At 44.9% G+C, this 24,504-nt stretch overlaps 15 protein-coding genes across 15 annotated transcripts; 5 read left to right on the top strand and 10 right to left on the bottom strand. All coding sequences in view use genetic code 12, as the record gives it.

Moving 5' to 3' along the window:
• Positions 1 to 110: 110 nt before the first annotated feature.
• On the top strand, positions 111 to 3,926 carry PGUG_04249 (translation initiation factor 3 subunit; the record flags this gene model as incomplete). Its single annotated transcript, XM_001483470.1, has 1 exon — positions 111 to 3,926. The coding sequence occupies one exon, from the start codon at positions 111 to 113 to the stop codon at positions 3,924 to 3,926; it is 3,816 nt and encodes a 1,271-aa protein (XP_001483520.2).
• A 42-nt stretch (positions 3,927 to 3,968) lies between these two features.
• Positions 3,969 to 5,483, bottom strand: PGUG_04248 (uncharacterized protein; the record flags this gene model as incomplete). The annotated part of the gene is made up of 1 exon (XM_001483469.1): positions 3,969 to 5,483. The coding sequence occupies one exon, from the start codon at positions 5,481 to 5,483 to the stop codon at positions 3,969 to 3,971; it is 1,515 nt and encodes a 504-aa protein (XP_001483519.2).
• Positions 5,484 to 5,877: 394 nt separating this feature from the next.
• PGUG_04247 (uncharacterized protein) lies at positions 5,878 to 6,801 on the bottom strand (the record flags this gene model as incomplete). Its single annotated transcript, XM_001483468.1, has 1 exon — positions 5,878 to 6,801. One exon carries the CDS (start codon positions 6,799 to 6,801, stop codon positions 5,878 to 5,880), a length of 924 nt encoding a protein of 307 aa, XP_001483518.2.
• A 74-nt stretch (positions 6,802 to 6,875) lies between these two features.
• Positions 6,876 to 7,874, bottom strand: PGUG_04246 (cytochrome-b5 reductase; the record flags this gene model as incomplete). The annotated part of the gene is made up of 1 exon (XM_001483467.1): positions 6,876 to 7,874. The coding sequence occupies one exon, from the start codon at positions 7,872 to 7,874 to the stop codon at positions 6,876 to 6,878; it is 999 nt and encodes a 332-aa protein (XP_001483517.2).
• A 54-nt stretch (positions 7,875 to 7,928) lies between these two features.
• Positions 7,929 to 9,029, bottom strand: TUB1 (alpha-tubulin; the record flags this gene model as incomplete). The annotated part of the gene is made up of 1 exon (XM_001483466.1): positions 7,929 to 9,029. The coding sequence occupies one exon, from the start codon at positions 9,027 to 9,029 to the stop codon at positions 7,929 to 7,931; it is 1,101 nt and encodes a 366-aa protein (XP_001483516.1).
• A 575-nt stretch (positions 9,030 to 9,604) lies between these two features.
• PGUG_04244 (uncharacterized protein) lies at positions 9,605 to 11,914 on the bottom strand (the record flags this gene model as incomplete). The annotated part of the gene is made up of 1 exon (XM_001483465.1): positions 9,605 to 11,914. The coding sequence occupies one exon, from the start codon at positions 11,912 to 11,914 to the stop codon at positions 9,605 to 9,607; it is 2,310 nt and encodes a 769-aa protein (XP_001483515.2).
• Positions 11,915 to 12,131: 217 nt separating this feature from the next.
• ERG13 (hydroxymethylglutaryl-CoA synthase) lies at positions 12,132 to 13,460 on the bottom strand (the record flags this gene model as incomplete). Its single annotated transcript, XM_001483464.1, has 1 exon — positions 12,132 to 13,460. The coding sequence occupies one exon, from the start codon at positions 13,458 to 13,460 to the stop codon at positions 12,132 to 12,134; it is 1,329 nt and encodes a 442-aa protein (XP_001483514.2).
• Positions 13,461 to 13,921: 461 nt separating this feature from the next.
• PGUG_04242 (uncharacterized protein) lies at positions 13,922 to 14,836 on the bottom strand (the record flags this gene model as incomplete). The annotated part of the gene is made up of 1 exon (XM_001483463.1): positions 13,922 to 14,836. One exon carries the CDS (start codon positions 14,834 to 14,836, stop codon positions 13,922 to 13,924), a length of 915 nt encoding a protein of 304 aa, XP_001483513.2.
• Positions 14,837 to 15,582: 746 nt separating this feature from the next.
• Positions 15,583 to 16,638, bottom strand: PGUG_04241 (uncharacterized protein; the record flags this gene model as incomplete). The annotated part of the gene is made up of 1 exon (XM_001483462.1): positions 15,583 to 16,638. The coding sequence occupies one exon, from the start codon at positions 16,636 to 16,638 to the stop codon at positions 15,583 to 15,585; it is 1,056 nt and encodes a 351-aa protein (XP_001483512.2).
• A 302-nt stretch (positions 16,639 to 16,940) lies between these two features.
• On the top strand, positions 16,941 to 18,380 carry PGUG_04240 (uncharacterized protein; the record flags this gene model as incomplete). Its single annotated transcript, XM_001483461.1, has 1 exon — positions 16,941 to 18,380. The coding sequence occupies one exon, from the start codon at positions 16,941 to 16,943 to the stop codon at positions 18,378 to 18,380; it is 1,440 nt and encodes a 479-aa protein (XP_001483511.2).
• Positions 18,381 to 18,674: 294 nt separating this feature from the next.
• LYS9 (saccharopine dehydrogenase (NADP+, L-glutamate-forming)) lies at positions 18,675 to 19,658 on the bottom strand (the record flags this gene model as incomplete). Its single annotated transcript, XM_001483460.1, has 1 exon — positions 18,675 to 19,658. One exon carries the CDS (start codon positions 19,656 to 19,658, stop codon positions 18,675 to 18,677), a length of 984 nt encoding a protein of 327 aa, XP_001483510.2.
• A 1,116-nt stretch (positions 19,659 to 20,774) lies between these two features.
• Positions 20,775 to 21,497, top strand: OPI3 (bifunctional phosphatidyl-N-methylethanolamine N-methyltransferase/phosphatidyl-N-dimethylethanolamine N-methyltransferase; the record flags this gene model as incomplete). The annotated part of the gene is made up of 1 exon (XM_001483459.1): positions 20,775 to 21,497. One exon carries the CDS (start codon positions 20,775 to 20,777, stop codon positions 21,495 to 21,497), a length of 723 nt encoding a protein of 240 aa, XP_001483509.1.
• Positions 21,498 to 21,612: 115 nt separating this feature from the next.
• On the bottom strand, positions 21,613 to 22,497 carry PGUG_04237 (glucose-induced degradation complex subunit; the record flags this gene model as incomplete). The annotated part of the gene is made up of 1 exon (XM_001483458.1): positions 21,613 to 22,497. The coding sequence occupies one exon, from the start codon at positions 22,495 to 22,497 to the stop codon at positions 21,613 to 21,615; it is 885 nt and encodes a 294-aa protein (XP_001483508.2).
• A 128-nt stretch (positions 22,498 to 22,625) lies between these two features.
• PGUG_04236 (TFIIH complex subunit) lies at positions 22,626 to 23,579 on the top strand (the record flags this gene model as incomplete). The annotated part of the gene is made up of 1 exon (XM_001483457.1): positions 22,626 to 23,579. One exon carries the CDS (start codon positions 22,626 to 22,628, stop codon positions 23,577 to 23,579), a length of 954 nt encoding a protein of 317 aa, XP_001483507.2.
• A 222-nt stretch (positions 23,580 to 23,801) lies between these two features.
• On the top strand, positions 23,802 to 24,338 carry PGUG_04235 (uncharacterized protein; the record flags this gene model as incomplete). The annotated part of the gene is made up of 1 exon (XM_001483456.1): positions 23,802 to 24,338. The coding sequence occupies one exon, from the start codon at positions 23,802 to 23,804 to the stop codon at positions 24,336 to 24,338; it is 537 nt and encodes a 178-aa protein (XP_001483506.2).
• Between the last annotated feature and the right edge of the window lie 166 nt (positions 24,339 to 24,504).

Raw genomic sequence — 24,504 nt, 5'->3', positions numbered from 1 at the left:
GTTGTCTTTGTCCGTCCTACCGGGGTTAAGTTTATTGTGGGGTGCTTACCTAAGCGGTCAAAAATTTCCAAAGCTCGGCCGCAAATCCTCAACACTTTTGTTACCGGCCTATGACGGAAGACAACGCTGAAGGCCAGGAAACTGCATTGAGCAGCCAAAATTTGGTCAGTGTGGAGATCACGCTTCCGAAGGATGTTCTGGGTGCTCTGAAGCCGTTGACGGTGAAAATGGCCGAGTCAGACACCATTTCCGACTTGACTCTGACTCTCGGATTGCTTAGTTCGATGCGAGATTTGACCAATTACTATGTGTTTTACCGCAATACGAACATTTCCGAGACTTTTGATGAATTGTGTCCCATTTCTGAGGTTATTTCAGCTTTAAGAGTGGAATCGCAGCCAAACGTCAAGCTTGAGTTACGTCATAAACCGTACACTTTGGCAGCAGTTTACGAACACTTGAACAAGTTTCGGGAGGTTATTGGGTTGCACTTTATTGACAGAAGAGCTTTTGAATTGGGTGAGTTGAGCGGAGTTGGAAAATTTGACCAATTGCAATTGTCGCAAGTTCCCGACCAAAAAGAAGACGAAAAAGAAAAGGTAGACTTGGGTGAAGATGACAAGGCAAGTATAAGTTCCATTTGTGACAGAATTTTGGACGAGACAAAGCTCGATCTTCTGGAATATGGAAAATTTTACGACATTTATTCGGACCTTCAGGTACCCATAAAATCATTGACGATTTCGCAGTGGTCACCAGTCTCGCCCAAGGAAGCAGTCCGAGGCGATTTGTTGTATTTGACGTTACAGACGTTGGAGAACGACACCTACCACATCACCTGCCATCTTTCTGGATTTTTCGTGAACAGTTGCTCTACTGTCAATTTCAATCCAGCTCGCAAACCTTCCCACGAACCCAAGTTTCTTTTCTTTGACCTTGTCAGTTCGTTGTCTCCAGCGTTTGCCAAGACAATTGCCCGCAACGAAGAGATACTTGCGAACTCTTCTCGTTACGCAGAATCGTATTTGATCCCATCGCATACCAGTGGTTCCTATCCATGGCTAGTAGACACTTCTGCTATTTCTCGCAAGCCAGACCAGTCTCGTCCTCAGTTGCTGATACTCAACAACGGTGTGGATGGCTCGGATAACGTCAAGGACTGGAACGAGGACTTTCAAGCCATTCGTGAGCTTCCTTCTGGAACTGTGAACGAACGTATTTTGAGAGAACGTTTAGCCATCAAGTTGGTTTCCGAGTTTACGAAACAGGCCACCGAGACTGCCGTCAACATTATCAAGGGAAATCTTACTCCAATGAACCCCAATGAGCTGGTTGAGCAACATATTTATATGAGAAATGGTATCTTTTATTCTTCTGGAGTAAATGCTACTGGCGCATTTGACGAAACTGGAGGTAATGAGGCAGCTAGATATGCTGCTGCTAAGGATTTGGCTGGTGTAAAGCTCTTGAACAGAATTGATGCCAAGGGAATATACCACTTGGCTACCTGTGTCGTTGACTATATGGGTAGAAGAATTGTGTGCCAAGCACCGGTTCCAGGAATTCTCAATGATCCAATTGTGGAAAGCGACGAAGCTCCTGCTGATAAAGTGTGCTACGGCTTACTGACGGATGGCACAAAAGTGTATTCGGATTCTCAATTCCACGAAGCGTTGAAGCCAATCGCTGAGGCCTTCCATATGAAGCCTCACAAAGTCACGTTGCCTAATGGATTCAAGACCAAGGAAGACATTGCTCTTTCGAAGGATTCTAAGGGTATCAGAGGAACAGATGGAAGAAACTACGTTATTGATCTTTACAGAAGTACTCCGCTTGACATTGATTTTATTGAGAAACACTGGAGACCTGAACACAGCGACTCTTATCCTCACAGAGAAACTGTATTGAGGCACGAAGCTGTAGAGGAGTGGTGGAGAAGACGGGCGTTGGCTATTTTCAAGAGTGAAACCGAGCGTTTGGAAGCAGAACAAGGTGCAAAGAAGAATGAAGGAGAAAGCGAAAAACCTCAAATTTTACTTGATGCTCAAAAAGTTCTGTTTAATCCTGATGCATTCACCCACGATGAAGTCGATGAAGAGGACAAGGAAGTGGTGAGAGAAATGTCCCTCTTTGTCACAAAACAATTGATTGAAGAGTTTGTTGAGGAAAGCAAGAAACAATTGTGTCCATTTGATGGGTCTCATTTGTCTTCGTTGTTGCATAAAGCAGGTATCAACTTGCGGTACCTTGGTTTAATTGCTACAAGAGCTCAAGAGTCGCTCGAAGCTTTTGAACAGGAGGAAAAGAGCAAGATTGAAGATAATGAAAAAGCCATTGAGGAAGAGAAGAAAGAAGAGAAGACTGAAAAGAAAGAAGAGAAAGAAGAGAAAGCCGATGAAGAGAAATCTGAAAATGAAGAAGACAAAACTAAACCCGAGGAACCTTCGAAGGGTGTTTTCGATCCTATTAAAGCCAACTTGAACTCCGTGCGCTTGTTGGCAATCCAGGAGATGATTGCTAGAGCTGTCAAACACATCTTCCGTTCTTTTGCTCATACACTTTCATCTTACTTACTTCCATACTTTGTGGCTCATTTCCACAACTGTCTTTTGGGCTCGCAAGTTCTGAGCAAACCAGAGATTTCTATCGACGAAACCCTTACAGCTTTTGCCGACCCGGATGCATTGAGATTTATTACGCTCGACCACCAGCAGGTTGTGTCCATGGTGGAAGAGGAAGTACTTTTACGTTTCAGATTTGAATTGCCTGAAAATTGGATTAACGCCGTGTCTCCTATCACAATGATGAGAGAAATATCTCATAAATTTGGTATTCAATGGAAGACACAGGGCTACGCATTCACCGCTGAAGGATTCAAAGAGTTTCAACAAAGCACCGAAAACATTATAGTGCACAAACAAAAATCAAGCAAAAAGCTGAAAAAGAGGTCTCTGCCTTCGGTTGAAGAAGTCTTCAAGCGCAAGACGATTTTCGTGGCCGATGACATTATTTCATTTACACCTTCTGTCAAAAGTTCCAGTTACAAGGCTACTTTATTGGACGAGATTTTCGAAGCAGCTCGCGGAAAGATTGCAGCAGAAGAAAAAGATTCCGGTGTAACTTTGTTGAATGAACTTGTTTCAATCTACGAACAAATTTATGGTGTCGTTCATCCGGAAACGAGCAACTTTTACAGTGTTTTGTCTCAATTTTACAGCGACCTTGGGTTCACTACCGAAGCAAGCGAAGTGGCTCGCAAAGCCTGTGTGCTCTTTGAACGTACTGCTGGTTTCGATTCCTTTGAAACCATATCCAGCTACATCAATTCGGCGTACTTTGAGGCTGCAAATAGCAGCTATGTGAACGCTTTCAAGTTGTACGAAAAAGCACTTGGAGACTGGGACTTTGTTTTTGGGTCTCACCATCCTTCTTCGGTGACCACGCTCACGAACTTGGCGGAGATTCTTGCTCAATTGAAGATCACGGACAAGGCGAACAGATTATTTTCTGCTGCTCTTGAGTTGTCTGAAAAAATCAATGGTGAAGATTCTCAAATTACAGCGATGATTCACTACCGTTTTGCCGGAACTTTGGTGAATGAAAACCGTTTTGACGAAGCCTTGGGACATTTCGAAAAGGCTCATACAACCTTTTCTAGACACATTGATCCTAACGACCGGTTGACGAAGGACTGTTCCAATTATGTTGCCAATCTCAAGACTTACATTGCCTACATGAAGCAACAAGCAAAGGACAAAAATAAACCAAAAAAGGTTAAAGCACCACCAGTGCCTCCACAAGCTACTACCAAAAAGAGCAAGAACAAGAGCAAGATGGCGCAAACCCAGATCCTGAAATTGCATCTCAATCTGTCGACGAGATTCTCAAGTTCATCGAGGGTAAAACCAAGACTAAAAAAAAAGTAAGTGTACATAGTGTATATAGTTGATTCTACTGCTTTTTTCTATTTACTGGGCACCAGGCGATTTAAACATGACAAACACATTTTTAACAAACTTGTCGTCTCTCTTAACGGCTTTCACCAAACGAGATTCAAATTCGTTCAATTCGGAAATCCTGAGATCTTTTGACGAGGTTGCAATTGTGATGTAGATGTTGGTGTTTGCTCCAGATGTGATGACTGAGAGCTTTTTCAATTGGAGGTTGATGGGGTTAGTAACCTCGAATGGATCCTGGGCTATAGAGATTTCATCTTGGATAGCCGATTCAATGGTGGCATAAACTTCACTAGTTTGAGGTTCACCGCGATCAATGAGCTCGCTACATGAAGTCTTGAAAGTATTCCACCCAGCCTTTATGATAAGCATGGAAACACACAAACCACCAACGGAATCCAACCATGCTACGTTGAACATATGGCCACCGGCAACGGTGAGAAGAGCCACAAATGCCGTCAACGAATCCACACGATGGTGCCAAGCATTAGCCACAAGCACCTTTGAGTTTGTCAGCTCAGCCACCTTCATAGTTTTACGATAAAGAAGTTCTTTAACGATAATGGAGCCACCTGCCAACCAAGCAGCATTGATATTGGGAATTTGTTTTGCTGGTAATGCCGGCTCTGCTTCAATTTGGGTGGTGCCATGGCTATGAGAATGGGCAGGTGAGTTCAGCAGGCCCAAGTCTACAGCGTGAGAATGGCTGTGGCCAATTTGAACCATCGAGACGTATTCGTACAAATACGCAGGCAAGGTGTATTCGAAAATTTGAAGAAGCGAAGACCATCCCACGGAAACTCCCGCGAACAAGAGAATACCCAGCACGAAAACACTTCCCACGGTTTCAATTTTGCCGTATCCTAAGGGAAATTTCGTTGGAGTCCCGATCTTGGTAGAGACATTGACCGTGGCCAACGTAAGGAAGTCTGCCACCATATCGGACACCGAATGGATGGCATCTGCTATGAGAGCTTGCGAGTGGAAATAGACACCACCCACACCTTTAGACGCTGCCATGCCGATATTGACAAAGAGACCGACCCAGGTTATTCGCACGGCTGGATTTGACAAAGAACCCGACGTCAAGAGCTCATTGTGACCATGGGAGTGGGAGTGAAAAATTCCATGGGAGTGACCGTGGTCAGAGGAGTGTTCGTGAGAGTGGACTCCATGTTCGTGAGTATGGCCTAGTTCGTGATGCTCGTCGCGAACAGTAGGTTTTGGGGAGTGGGAGTGAGAGTGGCCGCAAGGAACCCCGTTATGGGAGTGGGAGTGAGTGTCTTTTTTCGGTTCCTGAGAGCTCTTGAGAGCAGCCAGAGTCGAGAAGTCTCGCTTGGTAGCAACTCCATCGCCAGAATGCGGTGAAAATGCCAGAGCTTTCAGCAGCGTCGACATGGAATAGATGAGAAAGTGAGAAGATTTTTGACACGACAGGATGGCGCGAAAAGTCGAAATTGGAACTCGCGGGGAATTGCACGCTGTGGTGCCGAATTTCAACCAACGACCCAGCTTGATGATATTCATTGACCTGGCCTGGAGGTCGCTAGTGTCGATGGCCGATTCGCGGTTGGTGCTAAATCCGGCACAAAGCCGGGAGATAAGTTCATGTGGGGAAGCGGGCGTAGCTAGCGGTAGCTAGCGGAGCTTAGCGAAACTTAGCGGGACTTATCGGTAGCTATAGCGTAGCTAGCGGTAGCTATAACAGCATTACCTAATGATAAAACCGGATGAACTCGGTTTCAAGTCCAGCTTTATCGTTTATAAGCAGATCGCAAATCAGATTTCAATTGAAATAATTCGGACAAATCATGAGATTTTAGATGTGTGTCTGAAAGTTGGGATTTTGAGTTACCGAGCTAAGGAAATCACCCAAGTCTAATGTGCTTCTCCTTTACTGTCTTGGCCCTTGCAGTATGCTTCATCTTCGGCTGAACAACTTTTCCACTGCCGAGGTAGTGGTGATTGACAGCCCGTCAGCGGGCGCACTCGTGGATTGGGAATTTGTTCCAACCTCATTCTTGGTTATTTTACTGTTATCTGTGCTTTTGTCCTCTCCATGTCCATTGGATTCGATCTTTGTTTCTTGAATTTTCAGTACTTTTTCACTTTCTTCTGATTTCACTCGTTTCACTTTTTCATTCTCTTCTGTTACTCTTTTCTTTTCATTTTCTTCTGTCACTCTTTTCTCACTTTCTTCTGTTACTCTTTTCTCACTTTCTTGTGTAACTTTTTTCTCACTTTCTTTCCTTCGTGCTTCTCTTTCCTCATATGCCTTAACCCGCTCTCTCATCGCAACAACCAATGGATCGTCTGGTGCCACCTTTTCTAGCGCCTTTTCGACTTTCCACTTGTCCTGAGCCTGGTGTAAAACACTCTTAACTTCTGGCGTGGGCCTTCTTATATGCATAAAGTTACAGTGTCCTCCTCGTGAACAAGCTCCAGCATCGTAAGCTCTGCAATTGGCATCTTGGAAACTTTCCACCGGCGACAATTCACAGTGGATGGGAAGTGCATCGTACCACTCTTCATTGAGTGCATTCATGACGGTTTCGGCAACAGTATCGTTCATAAACTTGACATAAACATTGCCATTCAAGTGGTCGTTATCGTTTTCACACACAACCATAGCATCAATTTCACCAATGCGGGCAATATATACAAACACATCTTGGTAAAACTGGTCGAATCGCTGTTGAATTTGTTGTGAAGAACCTTTGGGATTACGATATAAATTGAATATGAGTATAGTATCTGACCTACGTGGATGTATATGCCGCCGGGAGCACTTGTCGCCATGCCGACACGCTCCGATCTTGGAGTAAAACGTGCACACGTCTGCCATGAGTAGAGCCTCATCGCGAATTCGATATCAAGGCATGGTGTCTGGGTGCAATGACCCTAGTAGTTCTATTGGACCTAGAAGCAGAATACCTGGTCGTCTGGCTCCGACCGCATGGTTCCTCGGGGCCACCCGAGTGCCTCGGCCTGCTCAATCATGGTTCTCTTCATTTCTGGTGGTCCGCAGATGAGAAGACGAGCATCGTCGCTGGGTTTTGGAAGATGTGTTTCCATCATTTCTTTAGTTACGTAGCCCGTACTTCCTGTCCAGTCCTTGGGAGGCGTGGTCAATGTGTAGTGCACCTTCAAGTTGGGAAATTTCGAGGAAATCTCGTCGATTTCTGTCTTCAACAAAATATCATTGGCAGTCTCATTAGCGTAGATTAACGAGAGTTTAGTATTATCTTTTGGGTTGGTGATGACCTCGGTGATCACCTGGAGGATGGGTGTTATTCCTGAGCCTCCAGCAATGATTCCTATTTCGCGGTACAGATTGGGAACATAGGTAAGTCGTCCTACGGGACCACGAAACTTGACAGTTTGACCCTCTCGCAACATGGCAAATCTCTTGGAAACTTTTCCTTCCGGGTACGATTTGACCAAAATGTCAAAGAAACCAGCATCAAACTTGTTCGAAATGGGCGAATAGTACCGTACTTCGTCAATACCATCGATGGTCATACAACATGCAACATGATGGCCAGTGGGAACATCCAACACCTCGTCTTCATGTTTAAGCTTGAATCTATAAATCGCCGAGTTGCGCAGAACAATAGTTTTGTCAATAAGCTCCAAATCGTTCCATCTAAGTGGCTCAATTGAACTTCTATTGTTCATGGCTCTCCAAACCTGAGCAGTACAAATCACCACGATAAACGCAATGCTGTAGGGAAGATACTCAAAACCGAAAAGAGAGGTGCCGAACAAAATGAGGGCTATGGGGATGAAGACCGAGTGAAGCGGCTGCTTCAATAACTCTCTTTTGTCCTCCATACGTGAATACAGTAGAACTAACTTTTTCGCGCACAAAAAACAGTTAGACAAATTTCCACAAGTACTGCATATAGTCCGGCCCATACGGACACTACAGAATACTACTATTTTCTCAAAACATTATATAGCACTTCGTAATTAGTACTCCTCTTCTTCCTCAGGGTATGAATCGGTGCCCACCTCGATGTAGTCACGCTCCAAAGCGGCCAAGTCTTCTCTGGCCTCGGTGAACTCTCCCTCTTCCATTCCCTCTCCTACATACCAATGAACAAATGCCCGCTTGTTGTACATCAAGTCAAACTTTTTGTCAATTCTTTTCCATGCCTCGGAGATCGCCGTGGTGTTGCTCAACATACACACAGCTCTCTTAGCAGCGGCCAATTCGGATCCGGTAATGGCGGTAGGTGGTTGGTAACAGATACCAATCTTGAATCCAGTAGGACACCAGTCTACCATTTGCACCGCCTTTCTGGCCTTGACTTGGGCCACAGCATTTTGCACATCTCTGTTAACCACGTCTCCACGGTACAACAAGCACGATGCCATGTACTTTCCAGCACGAGGATCACACTTGACCATCTGGTTACCAGGTTCGAAACAAGAAGCGGTCATTTCTTGCACGGAGTTGGCCTCGTGGTTGGCTCTGTTCTTTGAGAACACTGGAGCGTACGACACCAATGGGAAGTGAATACGGGGGTAAGGAACCAAGTTTGTCTGGAACTCATTCAAATCCACGTTCAACGATCCTTCAAAACGCAACGAAGCCGTAACCGACGAAACCACCTGGGCAATTAAGCTGTTCAAAGAATCAAACCCGGGGCGGGGGATATCCAACTTTCTTCTAGCCATGTCATAAATGGCTTCGTTGTCCACCATAAACGTACAGTCAGCGTGCTCCAATGTAGTATGAGTGGTCAACACAGTGTTGTATGGTTCGACCACAGAAGTCGACGTTTGGGGAGCAGGGTACACGGCAAACTCCAACTTGGACTTCTTGCCGTAGTCAATGGACAATTGCTCCAATAATAACGATCCTAACCCGGATCCGGTACCTCCTCCCAAAGAGTGTGTAAACAAGAATCCTTGTAACCCATCACACTGGTCAGCCATACGACGAATTCTATCCAAAACATCGTCCAAAATCTCCCTTCCAACTGTGTAATGACCACGAGCATAGTTGTTGGCGGCATCCTCCTTGCCGGCAATCAATTGTTCGGGATGGAACAAATCCTTGTACATACCGGTGCGCACTTCATCGATCACATTGGGCTCAAGATCCACATATAAGGCTCTGGGAACATACTTGCCCAGCCCAGTCTCACTAAAAAATGTAGAAAAGCCTTCTTCGGCTCCTTTCGGACGATCTAAACCTTCTTGAAGAAATCCGTCGGGACGAATTCCGTGTTCCTGAGAATATAATTCCCAGCAAGCGTTACCGATTTGACAACCAGCTTGTCCGACTGGGTTAGTATGGGTGAGAAGAGCAAGAATACATTGTTTTCTGTGTACATACCATTAACACTGATCACCTCTCTCATGATTGAAGAGGGCGTCGCTTTCAAATCAAAAATAAACAAACGCGCAGACCTGCAGATAACATGATCTAGACGAGAACAGAGATATGAGAGAAAAAGGATAGAGGAATCATACGAAAAGGAAAACGGAATATAACGGAAAGAAAGAAAAAAGAAAACGATTAGAGATAGCATAATATTTACACAAAAGTTTTTTAAACGTTTATTCATCGTCTCTTATTCGCAGCCATTGCACCCATACATGGTCTACAACTTTTCCATTCTTTTTCGCAACCATTCTCACCAGATATTCTTCACCTTATCCCACACACTTTCGTGCTTTGGTTCCAACCCCAATGCTCTTCTCACGTCATCGCTGGAGTCTTGCAAAAGCTCCACAATCAGCTTGTCCCATTTGGTCTTACCTCCGCCGTAAAACACATCCAGCTGGGCTTGGGCCAATCTGACCAAATCCGACCTCTTCAAGCTCGAAAGGAAATCGTTGTCAAAGCCAAAGGACAGCAAGTACGATTGCAAATCGGCCTTCGAATACAACTGGAAAATGTAATCCCAAGCTTGCTTGGTGCTCTTTTCCACTTGATCGTAAGCGTTTCCGGCAGCTTCACCTGCAGCTTCGTAGGCGCCGTTTGCGGCATCCTTGACGGCTGAAGAGTAGTCACCATACTTGGTACTAGCAGCAGAATAAGCATTGTTCCAGTCTGGCTTGTATTCCTCGGCAGCATCACCGGCACTTTTAGCGGCATCATTGGCGTTTTTCGCAGCCTTTTCAGCCACCTTTTCGGCCGATTTAGAAGCTTGGTCAGCATACTTTCCAGCAACATCTTGCAAGTCATTGGCTTGTCCAGTCAATTTCCCAATGGTTCCCGCTACTAATTTTTTAGCAGAATCCAAATACAGATTGGCAGCTTGCTGCGACTCCTTGGACTTTTGCTTCAACAGCTTACTCAACGAGGTTGCAAATTCATTCGCAGCAAGTGCAACACTACTAGCAGACTCCTCGATTTTCTTCTTGCTGTAGCCCGCTTCTTTGCTCAAAAGTCCAGAATACTCGTAAGCAGCATCCTGGGCACCTTGCAAAATACTTTCCAAAGAGTCACCAGCATTTTGAGCTTCCTTGCTAAAGTACTTCGACGCTTCGTCATAGTATTGAACTGCCACATTGTAGCTGGACAAAATGGCGTCTTCAGCAAGAGACTTTTCCGACTCGGCAATCTTCTCGGCCTTATCAGCAGAATCACCTAAACTCAGCTGGAACGAACGCACAGAACTGGTAACACTCTCACGGTAATCGTCGAGATCGGGCTTGTGCAAGTCAATCTGGGTCTGAATATCAGAACCCTTGCTTTCGTAGTACTCTTTCAACAGCGACAAAGCATCCTTTCTGGCACCATTGACGTTTTTTCCCTGCTGACTCAACCACTTTTGAACGGAATTCAAAGACAATCCTTCCAAAACTCCAGTGAAAGGACTGTCGGATTGCTTGTACTTGACGGGAACATTGACGCTCTTTTTCACATAGTTGATCAAATCTTGCTTCAGAGCAAATTGGGGAAATTTGACGTCTCTAGCCTTCAAGAAATCACGAAGTCTTTCTTTGGACCACGAGTCAATCCCCACCAAGAACGTATCGTTGATGTAGTCCTTGGCTGTCTCCACAGACTCACTAGCTTTGGAGAGATAAGGATCGGCACTCTTGCTGGCTTTCTCCAGCCATTGCTTGATGTCACTTACAAGATACGACTTGTGTGATTTAGCAAGCTTTTTCAACTTTTCAATATCCAAGTCTTCAGCGTAGACACCAGGTTTGGTGTCGATAAACCCATGGATGTAAAGCCACTCGCGCAACTGAGGGTAGCTCCAGCCGTCAATAAAACTGTCCTTGATCTTTTCGCCCTTGTCAAACGCCTCCTTTCTTCCCAACTTGAGCGAGTCAAGAAAGCTGTTCTTCGCGTCAATTGCTTCCAAACTGGCCAAGTAACTGTTCTCCTTGACCGAGTTGATCAAATCGTCCTTGGTCTGCGATGGGTCGAACGCAATGTCATGGTCCTCCAACCACTTCTTGACATCGTTCAATGACCACCCCAGGTAAAGCCAGTCGCCAGCATACGATCCACTGACTCCATTATCTTTAACAATCTGGTCGTACTTTTCCTTGGCCAAATCAAGCAACTCTTGCTTTGACGATTTTCTGCCAAAAGAAACGCCATTCTTGTGCAAGAAATCTTTCAACGAAGAAGCCAGCCATGTTTCAAACGCCCAATCCTTCACAGACTTGTCGTTTTTGAATAAATAGCCCCACTTGGATTCAGTTTGGGGAAATACATCTTGCAAATCTGCCTTTGGTTTCGTGGCCAATTTCAAAATTTCTTGGTTTCTGTCGTCATTGACATCAACCACAACATTGTGCCCGGTCGTCTGCAACTTTTCGTACTCCGATTCGGCCAATTTAGACAATTCTTCAAAAGAGGCCGAATCGTCGTATTTCACGTGAAGATCATTTAGGAAATGTTTCACATCATTTTCATTAAAAGTTGAAACATCGGCTGCCACAATTGAAGCCAACGCTAATACTAATACTTGCCACTTCATTTTGTGGTATATGAGAAGAATAAGTGCTAAATATATTTGTGTGGAGAAGGTCAGGTTTGTAGCAGCAACAGCAAGCAAGTACTGCACACTGGTCTTTTTTGCACCCACAGTGGCTGCGCGGCTTCACTTCACCACCGCGGCACATGCCGTATTTGCTTTCATTTGCTTCCATTGCTATAATTGCTACTGCTACCAATTCTGTATTGATGCGATCTATCTACTTCTTCTCGTACAGTCTTCTATACTTGTCGTCTATGTCAACAAGATAGTAAGTACCAGGTACAAGCGACTCAATGGATCCCAGTGGCTTGTACGACTTTTTCAAGTGAGCCTTTTCTCTAGATTCGAGGGCAGCAACGTAGGCTTCTGGTGATTGGATAACTCTTCCTTCGCCGAGCTTGTGGTCAAAGTTCAAGTTTTTCGTCAATTGCGAAATATCTCCTTTGACAGTCATTGACATCAATGTAGCCGCCAATCCTGAACCGTACGAGAACAATCCAATTCTCTTACCTTGCAATTTCTCGGAGCCAACGTAGTACAAGACAGATGCCAAAGAAACCCATGCGGAAGCAGTGTACATGTTTCCGGTGTTGGTGGGCACTTTCAAAGCCGGATCAAGTCTGGTTTTCGCTTCGGTTTTAGACAATCCAAGGAACACTTTTTCCAAGTTTCTGTCGACCAACGACTGTTCGTAGGTCAAGGCGTCAATAGTGGCCTTTGTTTCGGCGTCAATGAGGTCCTTGAACGACTCGGGGTCGGCTTTGTAGTCGTTGTACAACAAACGAGCGTACGACTTGGTAACCAACTTACAAGTGGGAACGTGAAAAGCGTTGTAGTCAAAGTGGGAGAAGAGACCCGCGGCTTTGCGGCCGAGTTTCTTGGAGTAGGCTTGGTAGCAGTGGTCAACGGCTTTAACGTAACAACTCAACGAAAAGTGGCCATCGACAACTGGGTACTCCGAAGTAAAATCTGGCTTGTAGAAGTCGTAGGCGTGTTCCATGAACGTACCTCTAGTGGTATCGAACACGATTGGGGCGTCAGGACCAATCAAGAACGCCACAGCTCCAGCACCTCCAGTTGGTCTGGCAGCACCCTCGGCGTAAATGGCAATATCTCCAGCCACAACAATAGCCTCGCGTCCATCCCACGACGACGATTCGATCCAGTTGACAGCATTAATCACTGCCGAGGTTCCTCCGTAACACGCGTTCAAAGTATCAATTCCTTCGATGTCATAATTTTCAGGAAACAACTGCATCAAAACCGACTTGACACTCTTGGATTTGTCCAAAAGAGTCTCAGTTCCAACTTCCAAACGTCCAATCGAGTTGGGATCCACGTTGTAGTTTTTCAAAAGATTTGAAGTCACCGTTAAAGCCAAAGAATAAATATCTTCTCTGTCGTTGACAAACGCCATATTTGTTTGGCCCAAACCAATGGTATATTTTCCTGCTGGAATGTTGTCATATTTCTCCAACTCGGCCTGGTTGACAGCCTGGGAAGGGATGTAGACTTCGATCGCTTTGATACCAACGTTATTGGGCATTTTTGTAACGGCTGCAAAGGAAACGATCGTTTAAATCTTCGAGTCGAGGCTGCAAACGAGCGCGTTACCCGGAGGGAAATGTGCAGGAGAAGCCCGAAAGGGTAAAGAGGTGAAGGAAATAGAGGAACGAGTAAAGATTAGGGTACAGGTGAAGGAAGATGTCAATGTAGTAGGTGAGTACACAAAAGTGCCTATATGGTCGTCAGCAAGTAGCTTGTATTCCGTTATTGTAGAAGTAAATGTCGTAGTCGTAATCTATGTGCATAGATGCAGTAGTGGGCTGTTTTGAGGATTGCTTCGGAGATGAATTAGCCTTCGGAATTGGTTGTATAAGGTTAGTGGTTGTTCGTTGGTTGTTAGTTGTTGGTTTGATTTTTGCTTGTGAATCTGAGTAGCCGAGTCTCTCTGTCCGTCTATAATGTCTATAATGACCGCTTCCTCTTCACTTTCTTGTTTCAAATTTAGATTACAGCCCCCAGAAACATAAACGTATCGTAATCGTTGACCCCGTCGGCAATGAACCGCCGGTACGCAGCCAAGTAGCCATCAAACATGCTTTTCACTTCGTCCACCAATTTGGTCATATAGCAGCATTCCTTGCTGACAAAATCGGTTCCTTCGCCCACCATGGTTTCAATGGCATTGATACTATTGCGCAATTGCTCCAAATTGGCGTGTTGGCCCGAGGCAGAGCCGACAGAAATGGACGAGGCCCGACCCGCTGTGGAGGCAGTGGTGGAATGGTGTTCGAGCGCTTGATTGTAGTCGTACAATAACTCTACGGTTTCGTCCACGAGCACGTTGAGCGAGTCGGAGTCGATGGACTCAGTGCACTGGGCCAAACATTGTTTGCAAGCGGTGATGCCCTTGAGAATTGCACTAGACCGGTCGTACGGACTATTGGTGGAGTTCAATGTGAGTTTTAGTGATACCTTGACAGCACTAAAGTTGCGGAAGGCGGTGCGGTTGAGGTCCTGAATCCTGGTTTGGATTCTTTTGAGGTTGTTTAGTATGTGTTGGGCGGTATTAATGAGAAATGTTTGCTGGTGCGACAGAAGTGCAACAAAGAGCGGAGTTGGAAGTGGGTGAAGAACGAGCGAGTTGCTAAAGTCAAACTCGCGGTTAAGAAGGTGATCTTTGATCTCGGCCAAGCTGGTGGCCAAAAACTCTTCTCTGGCCAAAAAATTTTGCCATGATTCCGGACGCAGCAATTTTGAATCAAAAAGCTGGGGAGCGGCGATTTTGAGATCACGAACCGAAGGCCCATTATTGAAGATTTCATCCTCTATATCCAGCACGTACGACTGGTCTGAGTCGTCGTCCAAGAGGGTGGCGAACGGCGCCCGTACAAAACGGGGGGAAATCGACTGGAGCATGGGTGGAGGAGGAGAAGAACCAGAAGAAGGCGATGCCGAGGCGGGCTCGGCGCGAACAAATTTCGCAGTAATTATGTGCAGCTTCGCGGAGTACCGAACGCAGTGCAGTTCGGTAGCAATCAAGTCGCGTGAAATGAAATTTGTGGAATAGCGGGCGGTGTAGATGAGATTCGCGTAGGCTGCTATGGAATGACAGCAGTACTAAGCACTATGAACAGTAATCGACACCACTGAACACCACTATGAGTAGTAATGACACCACTAAACAGCAGTATGAAAAGCACTATGAACAGTAATGGACAATCACTTAGACGACAAGTTCAATACTCGCGTCCTAGCCATTAATTTTCTTGTTTTTATTTTTGTTACAGTTGTCTCACTTGGTTCCGCGTTATCTTTTATAGTTAGTCGCCCAAGCGCGCACACGAGCACTGGTGCTGGGCGGGGATTGCCGCACCGGACTGGGGTGCAGATGGTGGGGAAGAGATGTTATGGAAAAGTGGCTGGAGAAGAAATCGGATGTATGTAGTTGTATGTACTTGACGTATAGAGCAGAGCAGTGTATTTTTTTTCTTTTTTTTTCATCCATTTCTCACGCTTTTCTTTACACTTTTCTTCCCTATTCTTTTTTTTTTTTTCACTTTGCAATTAATCTCTCTTGGCAAACTCCGACCCCGAGCCGCATTACCGAGCCATTGTCCGGCCATTATGAACCTTCTACATTAACCTTCTACATTTACCGTACTCTATAACTCGTCCTTGACGGACGCCGCGCCGCCAGCTGGCACAACTACATACTCGATAAATAAATCTCCGTGGTCGTCGCCTACTGGCATGCCTCGACCATGCACAATTTCCGTTTCGCCATGAAGAACAGTGGCACCTTTTGGTCTCGATATTTCAACTTCTTCATCGTGAACGTCAAAGAACGGAATCACCCGGCGCCAGCCTCCATGCATTGCTTCGTTAGCACTTAAAACCTCGGTTCGGTAGAGATTGCGTCCAATTCTTCGGTACCCCCAACTCTGTCCAAAGTCTTCTCCTATCGAAACAATCAAGTCTCCTGGAACCCAGTCGGGATTCTGGTCACCCTCTCCTTCCAAAACTTGGGTGCCGTCGCGCTCGAACCCGGGTCCCATGTAAACGTTGTAATGACGAGGTGTGGGCTTGGCACCATGGCCTCCACAATGCTTGCACAAACGCTCAATTTTGGTCCCTTTTCCTCCACATTCGTCACACGGACCACTGAACGTTTGTACCATTCCGGGCGCAAGTCGACGAGTCACCTTCATGAACCCGGATCCTTGGCACTTGTCACAGGTATGCCGCTGACCATCTTCCGATCCACTGCCGTCACAAATGTCACATATATTTCTCATTTCCACATCAAATTCCACATCTCGCCCACGATAGAAATCCACTAGCGAAACCCGAACATTAACCTGAGTATTGTCACCTCGCCGTTTCCCTTGTCGCTGGTGTCCACCTCCACCAAAACCTCCAAAAAATTGCTGGAACATATCACCAAAATCTCCATGATCAACAGGAGCTTCGGCTGTTCCATATCGATCGTAGTTGGCTTTCTTGTCTGGATCGGATAAAACCTCATATGCTTCGCCAATTTCAATAAATTTCAGATGGGCTTCTTCTGATGGATTCTTGTCTGGATGGTATTTTTTGCTTAGTTGTCGATACGCCAGCTTTATAGACTTTTCATCAGCACCCTTGTCGAGTCCGAGAATCGCATAGTAGTCTTTGGCCACCACTAATGCTAGGAGAAATACCAATAGTAGAAGGTTCATGGTGAGTCCACGTCAACGATTTCGCGTTGGCATCGGCAGCGGGACTGCATCCGCGACATCGCGAAGATGGCTGCGAAGAATCAAATGCAAGTGAGAAACAAGTTTGACATATTTTCTTTATTGCCACCAAGCAAAAAAACATTATAGAACGTTGAATCCAGACCATAGTCTAATTCTGGATTGATAGCTTCTACTGATTTACTAACTATTCCATTGCAACTTATTGTTGATTTAATCCTGATCTTCATTCTCCATTTTTTCATTTATTCCTGATCTCCATTCTTCATTTTTCCATTTCCTTTATGAACATCATCACAGTCTCCCTTTCCTCGCCCGCAAACCACGTCACGGCTCAGCTTTTCAACGCCCAGGAATCTCATCTTCCTTATACAAAATCCGCTCCTCGATTCCACGATTATCTGGCATTTTTATCAACCACAAAAAACAAAAACGGAACCACAAACTATGCCCCACGGGCTTTGGTTTACGACTTGAATGGTGGCTTTGGAGGTGCTCCAAAATATGAAGTGGATCCCTCCACAATTTCAAATGTTGAAGTCATCAATACTGCTCCAAGAGTACCCAAACATGCCTTTCAATCCAACCTCGATCTGGGCATTGACAACGCTCAACTTCTCTCTGTGTCAAACACAAAGTACTGGACCGACTACAATAAACTCATCTACAAACCGCTGTCGTGTGTTCTGCTCCAAGACTGGGATTCAGGTACGCCGTATGGTACCAACCGAAACTTTCCTCGGTTAAAGTTTGATACCTATTCAGTGGGATGGGAAGAGTACAAAAAGTGCCAAGAAACCTCGATAGACGAGTTTCGCAAATACTTGGAAGAATGTGATCTTTTGCAGGGTGTCAGCATGTTTAGCGAGTACAATTCTGGCTGGGGAGGATTCTCGTCTCATTTATTACTTGACTTAAAAGACGAATTTTTCAACAACGGTGCCAACAATAAGCATAATATCTGGGTCTATGGCCTCGCAAAAGACCACGGAAGAATGGATATCAACCAGAAATGTAGCAGTATTGCTTCGTTTGTTGAGCTCGCCCACCATCTGTCATTGTTCTTCCCAATACGCCCCACATGTGAAAGCCAAATTTTGGCGCCTGGTTTCGACTCTACAAGCGAATGGCACCAGAGTTCTCTAACTTCTCTTTTGGTGAACTCGTTATGGGAACTCCAAAGTCGAAAGCAGAGCCCTTCTCATATGGCAGAATTTGAGGACAACTTGACCAGAGGCTCGAATCGAAATATCGTCGGCGAGATGTGTTTGAAGGCCAAAGTGAGCCAGAAGAGCCAATCTAAAGATTTTGGAGTTTTGGATGTTCCGCAGGACCAAATATGGGACTTGATGAATTCCGTCAGTCTAGCCAAAGAACCAGCTTACCTCGATATGGGGTTGCTGAATCTGAGCCACGAGTTTAGTCGAGCCATAGTGCAAGAAAAACCTGGGGAAACTTCACAGAAAAATGCCTATACTGCTTCTTTTTCAGCAATCACCAAAGGCTCAACTTTTCCTCCTACGGTCAACGGAAGCTCTTTCGTGTCGGAGTTTGCAATTACTTCCGGAATTGCAGCAACACTCAAAGAGAACCGCAAGTTCTTGTTGCGGATCAAACACAATGAAAATCTTACCGATCGCGATGAGTTGATTGAGGATATAAGTGCCATGATCGAAGATTATAAACATGGCTACGACGACAGCGATGAGGAATTTGATATCTGAGGAGAAGAACTAAGCTAAAGACTAAGACAAAGACTTTCTCAAGAAACTAAGCAAAGGAAGTCAGCTAAAGAAACCAAGTTGAAGAGAATTAAGCTAAAGAAATCAAGTTGACTTGAGCTAAAGAACAAGCTAAGAAACCGATCCAAGGGTCTAAGTAAGGGTTTGAAACTGAGGTAAACCATGGTCCTGAAACCAAGCTAAGGTTTCAAGCCAACTTCTTCAAAGCTAATGAACGAAGCAGTGAACGAAAGCTGAACTCAATGTCTACAGTATTCCTCAAGCTATTGATTCAACCTAAACAGTCTTTTCAACCAAGTAGATGTTGTACTTTTCCTTCAACGTCTTCATGATTGGGTCGTTGATTTCAGACGACATAGGAGCCAACAATCCAACCTTATTCAAGGTTCCATCGAGAATCTGCTGTGTTGCAACCGCACAAGGAACACCCACCAATTTAGCCATGGAAGAGTATCCATTGACATCACCATAATCGACCAAAGTGGAAGTTCTGGTCTCGGTGGTTCCATCAGCCCATTCGATTCCAAACTTGTGTTGCAAGCAAACCAAGTCTCTTTCACCTTGTTCGTATTGCATCAACTCCTCCAAAGTAGCACACAAAGTGTCGAGAGGATTACCCTTTGGAGTGATGTTCTTGTCGGAGAAAAGACCCAACCATTTCAATCCCGAAAGAATTCTGGTTTTGTCATCTTCGCTCTTGAAAGTAGCCAACTCGGAAATCTTGGCCACGAGAGCTTCCTCAGAAGACGACGAGGCACCGATCAACTTGGCAAAAGCATCTTTCCATGGAACTGCCTTGGAAAAAGCGTCATTTGGTGAGTCCTTCAAGAACCCAAGGTCCACGAAAACCTTGATGAATTCAGGGAATCCTTGGAATCTTAAAGTACCTCTGATGACGGTTTCGGCTTCAGGAATGTTGTACAATTGCTTATAGGTGGTGGAATCACGGTTTGGGTAACACACAAATGCGAAACCAGGGTAGATGAAATATGGCTTAGCAGTAGCCATCAAGTCTTCAGATTTGACATCCACAACCTTGCCGTCTTGCCAGTAACTGGCAGCGTTTCTGAGAGCCAACAAAACTCCACGAGATGACCAAGAGAACTTGTAACCCAAAGGATTGTCCGAACACTCTGGAGCAGGAAGTCCACCACAGTAAGACAAGAACAGCTTAATCTTACCACCCTGAGCATGTACCTCTTCAATTGTCTTGACAGCATACAAGTGGTCGATACCAGGGTCCAAACCAATTTCGTTCATAACTGTGATACCAGCATCTTGGATCTGCGATTCCAACTCCTTCAATTGTGGGTTGATATAAGAAGTGGTAACCACATGCTTCTTATTCTTAATAGCAGACTTGACCACATTCACGTGGTAGATGTAAGGAATCAACGAGATAACCAAGTCCACCTTGGAAACTTCAGCGTCAAGAGCAGCCTCGTCGGTGACATCGACGGAAATGGCCGAGGCCACATCTCCAGCCAATTGCTTAGCCTTTTCAAGAGTACGACATCCCACGGTCACCTTGACGTCTGGGGTCTTGGCTAAGATGTCTACTGTGGGCTTGGCGACAAAACCGGATCCGAGTAAAAGTACGTTTCTGTGTGAGTCATAGGCTGAAAAAAAGGTGGGGACACCAAGATGAAAAAGTTTACAAGATTGAATCTTGATATTGAACCTTTTCAGTGTCTACACCAATTCGAAATGTCGGGTCTACTTACTTTGTCATTTTAGCGATGTTTGCTTCAACACTTGTACTTATAGTGAAAAATTGGCCTATCCTGTATTGATAGTTTGCCGACGGCGATGCAGGAACAGTGCTGCAGCGGTACCGGTGGATTGCGCCAAGTTCCATGCAGGGAGCGGCAGCGGCTTAATTTCCTAATGCGTTAGATGGATGGAGGTACCAGCGGCTAAACTTCCAGAACGACCAAAAGCATGTAAAACGGCTGAAAGCTAAATGGCTGCAAATGCAAATGCTGCAAATACCAAATGGCATCGTGAAATAAGTGGGTGAATATTGTGGTGGATAGAGGTGATTTGAGGAGCTACAGCTTGCTTGAAAGTTCAGTTCTACTGTGGCAAAAGACAACATTACGTTAAACAAATCAAGTCTGATCAATACTTACTCAAGGTTTGCTTAGTGCCCTCGGAAATCGGGGCGTACTACCGGAAGTACGATGCACTATGCGAGATCAAGATGTCAAACTTGCATTTGACAGCATGCCGCATATACGCAAAAACAGCACAGAAGCATTAAATAAGCTGAGTTGATACAGCCAGCAGGCCTGAATCACCCACCTAAATTACCCAGCTGTTACAGCCATCACTATTGTCCTGAATTCTTCCCCTATAGTCGCATTCCATTATCACATGCAAATGCGGGATCATGCAGGCCCGATCCTACTCAACATCCGCATATCATTTACGAGGCAAGAGCTTATATATTGCAGCAACAAACCCATTCCAATTGCAATGGTTTCACTTGACGATATTCAGTATCTTGCCAGTAATCTTCCGACTTATGTGCGGGTAGATAACCAGCTTAAGTATGCACTTGCATGCATTGCATTCAACCCCATATTCTGGAACATTGCTGCCCGTTTAGAATACAAAACTAAGGTTATCACCAAGTTAACTGGTGGAGCCCGCAATGGATGCTATTTGCTTGCCTTGACAATCTTCTCTTTGGGAATTTACAGGGACCAAGTATACCATCAGGCGCTTCTTACACAGCCAAGTTTCCAGCCATTGGCGGAATCTCAAGTTATCAAAGCATTGGCAATTGCAACTTTTGGCTTTGGTAATGTGTTGGTGTTGTCGTCTATGTGGGCATTGGGAGTCACTGGAACTTATTTGGGCGACTATTTTGGTATTTTGATGGATCATCGTGTTACTGGATTTCCATTCAATATCAATGATAACCCCATGTATAATGGATCCACATTGTGCTTTTTGGGTACTGCTTTGTGGTATGGAAAACCAACAGGAATCTTGGTAGCGTCGTTCGTTTTCGTGATGTACAAAATTGCCTTGATGTTTGAAGAACCATTCACGGCCAAGATCTACGAGCAAAAAAATAAAAAGGAGTTATAGAAAAATATGAGTCATTGTATAAAGTGCCACTGGTTAACTTGACCCATTGTATAAATGTTAGACTCATAAAATGCTAGACTTTTATAAATCTTAGCCTTTATTTTTTTCTCATTTCTCATACAAACTCAAACAGACTACTGTGTCCTTGATCTTCCACAAACTTCATATTTAACAATTGGAATTTTTCTGGATCCTTGTGGTAGTAGTACAAGCCTCTAACCGAGCCCGCTTCCGGACCTTTTATGGTGAGAACCACATAGTAGAATCCTTCGAATGAAGCATGAGGTATTCGCTTTACTCGTGAATCTGGCAATAAAAATTCTTCCTTCCATCTCATGTAGATATGCTGATCTGGGTACTCCTGTTCGCGCTGCAAAGTTTCGAGTAATTCTTCGTCACTGAGATAGTCCAAGCCGGTGAGTTTGCTCCAATGAACAAGGTCATTATCGGGGTTAGAATGCCATTGATTATTTTCTGTGAAGAAAGAAAACTTGCGCAAAACCTTCTCCAGTGATGCTAAATTGGACGAGGATGTCCATCGTGAATGCAAAAGGGGATTATTGATGATTTCTCCTTTGAAACAAGTAGTGATTTCTGGATTATCATCGGTCAATCCGGTGATCTGAAGAAACCCTGTCATCATCGAGTTGACAAGATCGACTGTCTTGAACTCCACCCGGATCTGGTGCCTGGTCTTGCTACTTTGCTGTTCTCCCACGTATCTGGCGTTGGGTTTGAGATACGAGTTTACTAGTGGAGGAGCACGATCACATAAATCTCGTTTTTTGGTGTAATTTTTGAACATGTCAAAGACAAATGGTCGGGGGGAAGGGGTATGGGTTGAGAGAGGAGCAGTTATCTTGGAGTTTTGTCCATCACATTTCGCTTCTAAGATCTCCTTATCACGAGTCACTTTTGCCAGTTCATATTCAGGTCCATGATGGTCTTGAGAGTATTCTGGAGTCAGATTTGTATTTCTACCGGACGTAGATATGGGCATCACGAACCTGGCTTTCTCAAGTTTTGGTGGTGTTATCTTTTTCAGTGGGTTGTATTTGGTCAGACGATACCTTATCACTCCGAGTTCGCATTCGCACTGCGATTTTATTTTAAATTGGTTTCGGAATCATGGACTCTCCGCCAACACCACAGCACCCCGCTGCCAACGAGGAGGTCAAGGAGCTACCGCAGGGGACACTCCCGGAGTCTACCATGCAAAATATCGACTTGAATCCAGACTTGGAGATGCTGGACGAGGAAAACGAGCAAAATGGAGAAGATGTAAAGGAAGATAATGAAGAAAACGAAGAGAAAATGGCTTCAAATGAGGGTCCAGGAGGGTTTATTGGAGCTCAAGAAGGCACGGAGTACCCTCTTAATTACGAAAAAACCAACAAAAATGAAATCAATGGCAAAAATGACGGTTCCAATGACAGTAATGACTACCAAAATACAATTAAATCCCCGGAACATCCCCAATACAAGCTCCAGTCCTCTGTGGACCAATTGGACCATTCACCAATAACATTGGCCCAACAAAGCAAATTAATCAACTATGTCGATGCCCAGTTGCTTGCCATACAGCGTCGCTTTGTCAAGAGCCAGGCAGATACTTCTCAACCATATCCGTTGCTAGACCTCCTACGCGACACCCAGTCTGTGGTGGACATTATCTGGTGCTCAGTGAGTACTCATAGCAAATTATTTGGCCAGCCTGAGTATATGGTTTCTCTCCTAGGCAGCCTTGAAGACTACTTGCTGCATTACGATTTGGCAGAAGCTCAGCAACAACTCTTTGGTTTTTTTCGCATTCTTGACCAAAGGCTTTCTACATTGATAGACGGATACACCTACGAAGGCCATATTGAAAAGATAAGTCAAACCCTACTTGTGCGGTTGGTGCCCATCGTGTCCAGGGTTCGAGTTCTAGTGGTTACAAAGTTGGGAAGTACCCGAGAAAAACTTGCAAAAGAGGTCATGGAGACGGAAAGTACAGACAACGAAAATGCTAGAGCGGAATTGGACTGTCTTGAGCTTGAAATAGGCAACTTGCTTGAGGGAGTGCTTGAAAGATTGGAATGAATAATGAGAGAAAATACAAGGGAATTAAAATCTGGTTGCGTTTAGGTTGTCTAGGTGTTCTAGGTGTTTTAGGTGTGTTTAGATTGGTCTATGTCGTCTATGTGAGCCAGACAACTTTCAATTACTGTAGCTTCATTTTTCCTTCATCCTCCACTTTTCGCAGCTTTCGCAGCTTCTCACAAATTTCGCAGCTTCGCGAACTTCTTCATATTCGTATTCACCATGTGGCCGTTCTCCAGCGACAAGGACTCCACACAGGTGTCCAAAGAGCTCCCAGAAGATCTAGGAGCGTTCTTCGAGCAGGCTAATCCAGAAACATCGCAACAATCCAAATTTGAAGTTTCTCCCCAACAGAACAAAGTCAACTCTATTCTTCGCCAGCGTGAAAAACAACCATATTCCCACGAATTCGATCAATATAAAAGGCGGGAAACCCTCAAAAGTGCCACCCAGGTCAACTGTGCCGAGATCCAACAACAGGTGGTAGAGTGTCTTCGTGGATGGAATTTGACACTGAGTAACCGATGCGAAGCTGAGATCAAAACCCACACAAAATGTGTTGAAACCCAGACACGGGCGCTCAAACAGCTCTTCTACGAGGACTGTGTAGATGTAGAGCAGTGTAAGAAGATACGATACGTGGTGGATAAGTTATTTGTGGACAATTACGGCCAATACGGCGAGCATATAAATGACGAAGAGAGCAGTATAAAGTTTAACAGTGGAGTGGAAAATGCATTTGCCAAAATATGGCGCTAGTAGTTCGCCATGAACAAGATTGGGAACTTTGAAGAGAGAGTCTGAACTATTGTTGTGGTTCATAGCCATGTATTTCATGGCGCCGATGTAAGTATATGTATATAGAGACAATTCATTATGAAGCGTTCATTTTCTCATGAACAATTTTCTTCACTCTAAAATCCAC

This window comes from Meyerozyma guilliermondii, genomic scaffold (genome assembly GCF_000149425.1).
Source record: "Meyerozyma guilliermondii ATCC 6260 scaffold_5 genomic scaffold, whole genome shotgun sequence".
NCBI classification, from domain to species: Eukaryota; Fungi; Ascomycota; class Pichiomycetes; order Serinales; family Debaryomycetaceae; genus Meyerozyma; species Meyerozyma guilliermondii.
Note: the sequence above shows the minus strand (reverse complement) of the source record. Positions and strands in the feature narration are given on the sequence as shown.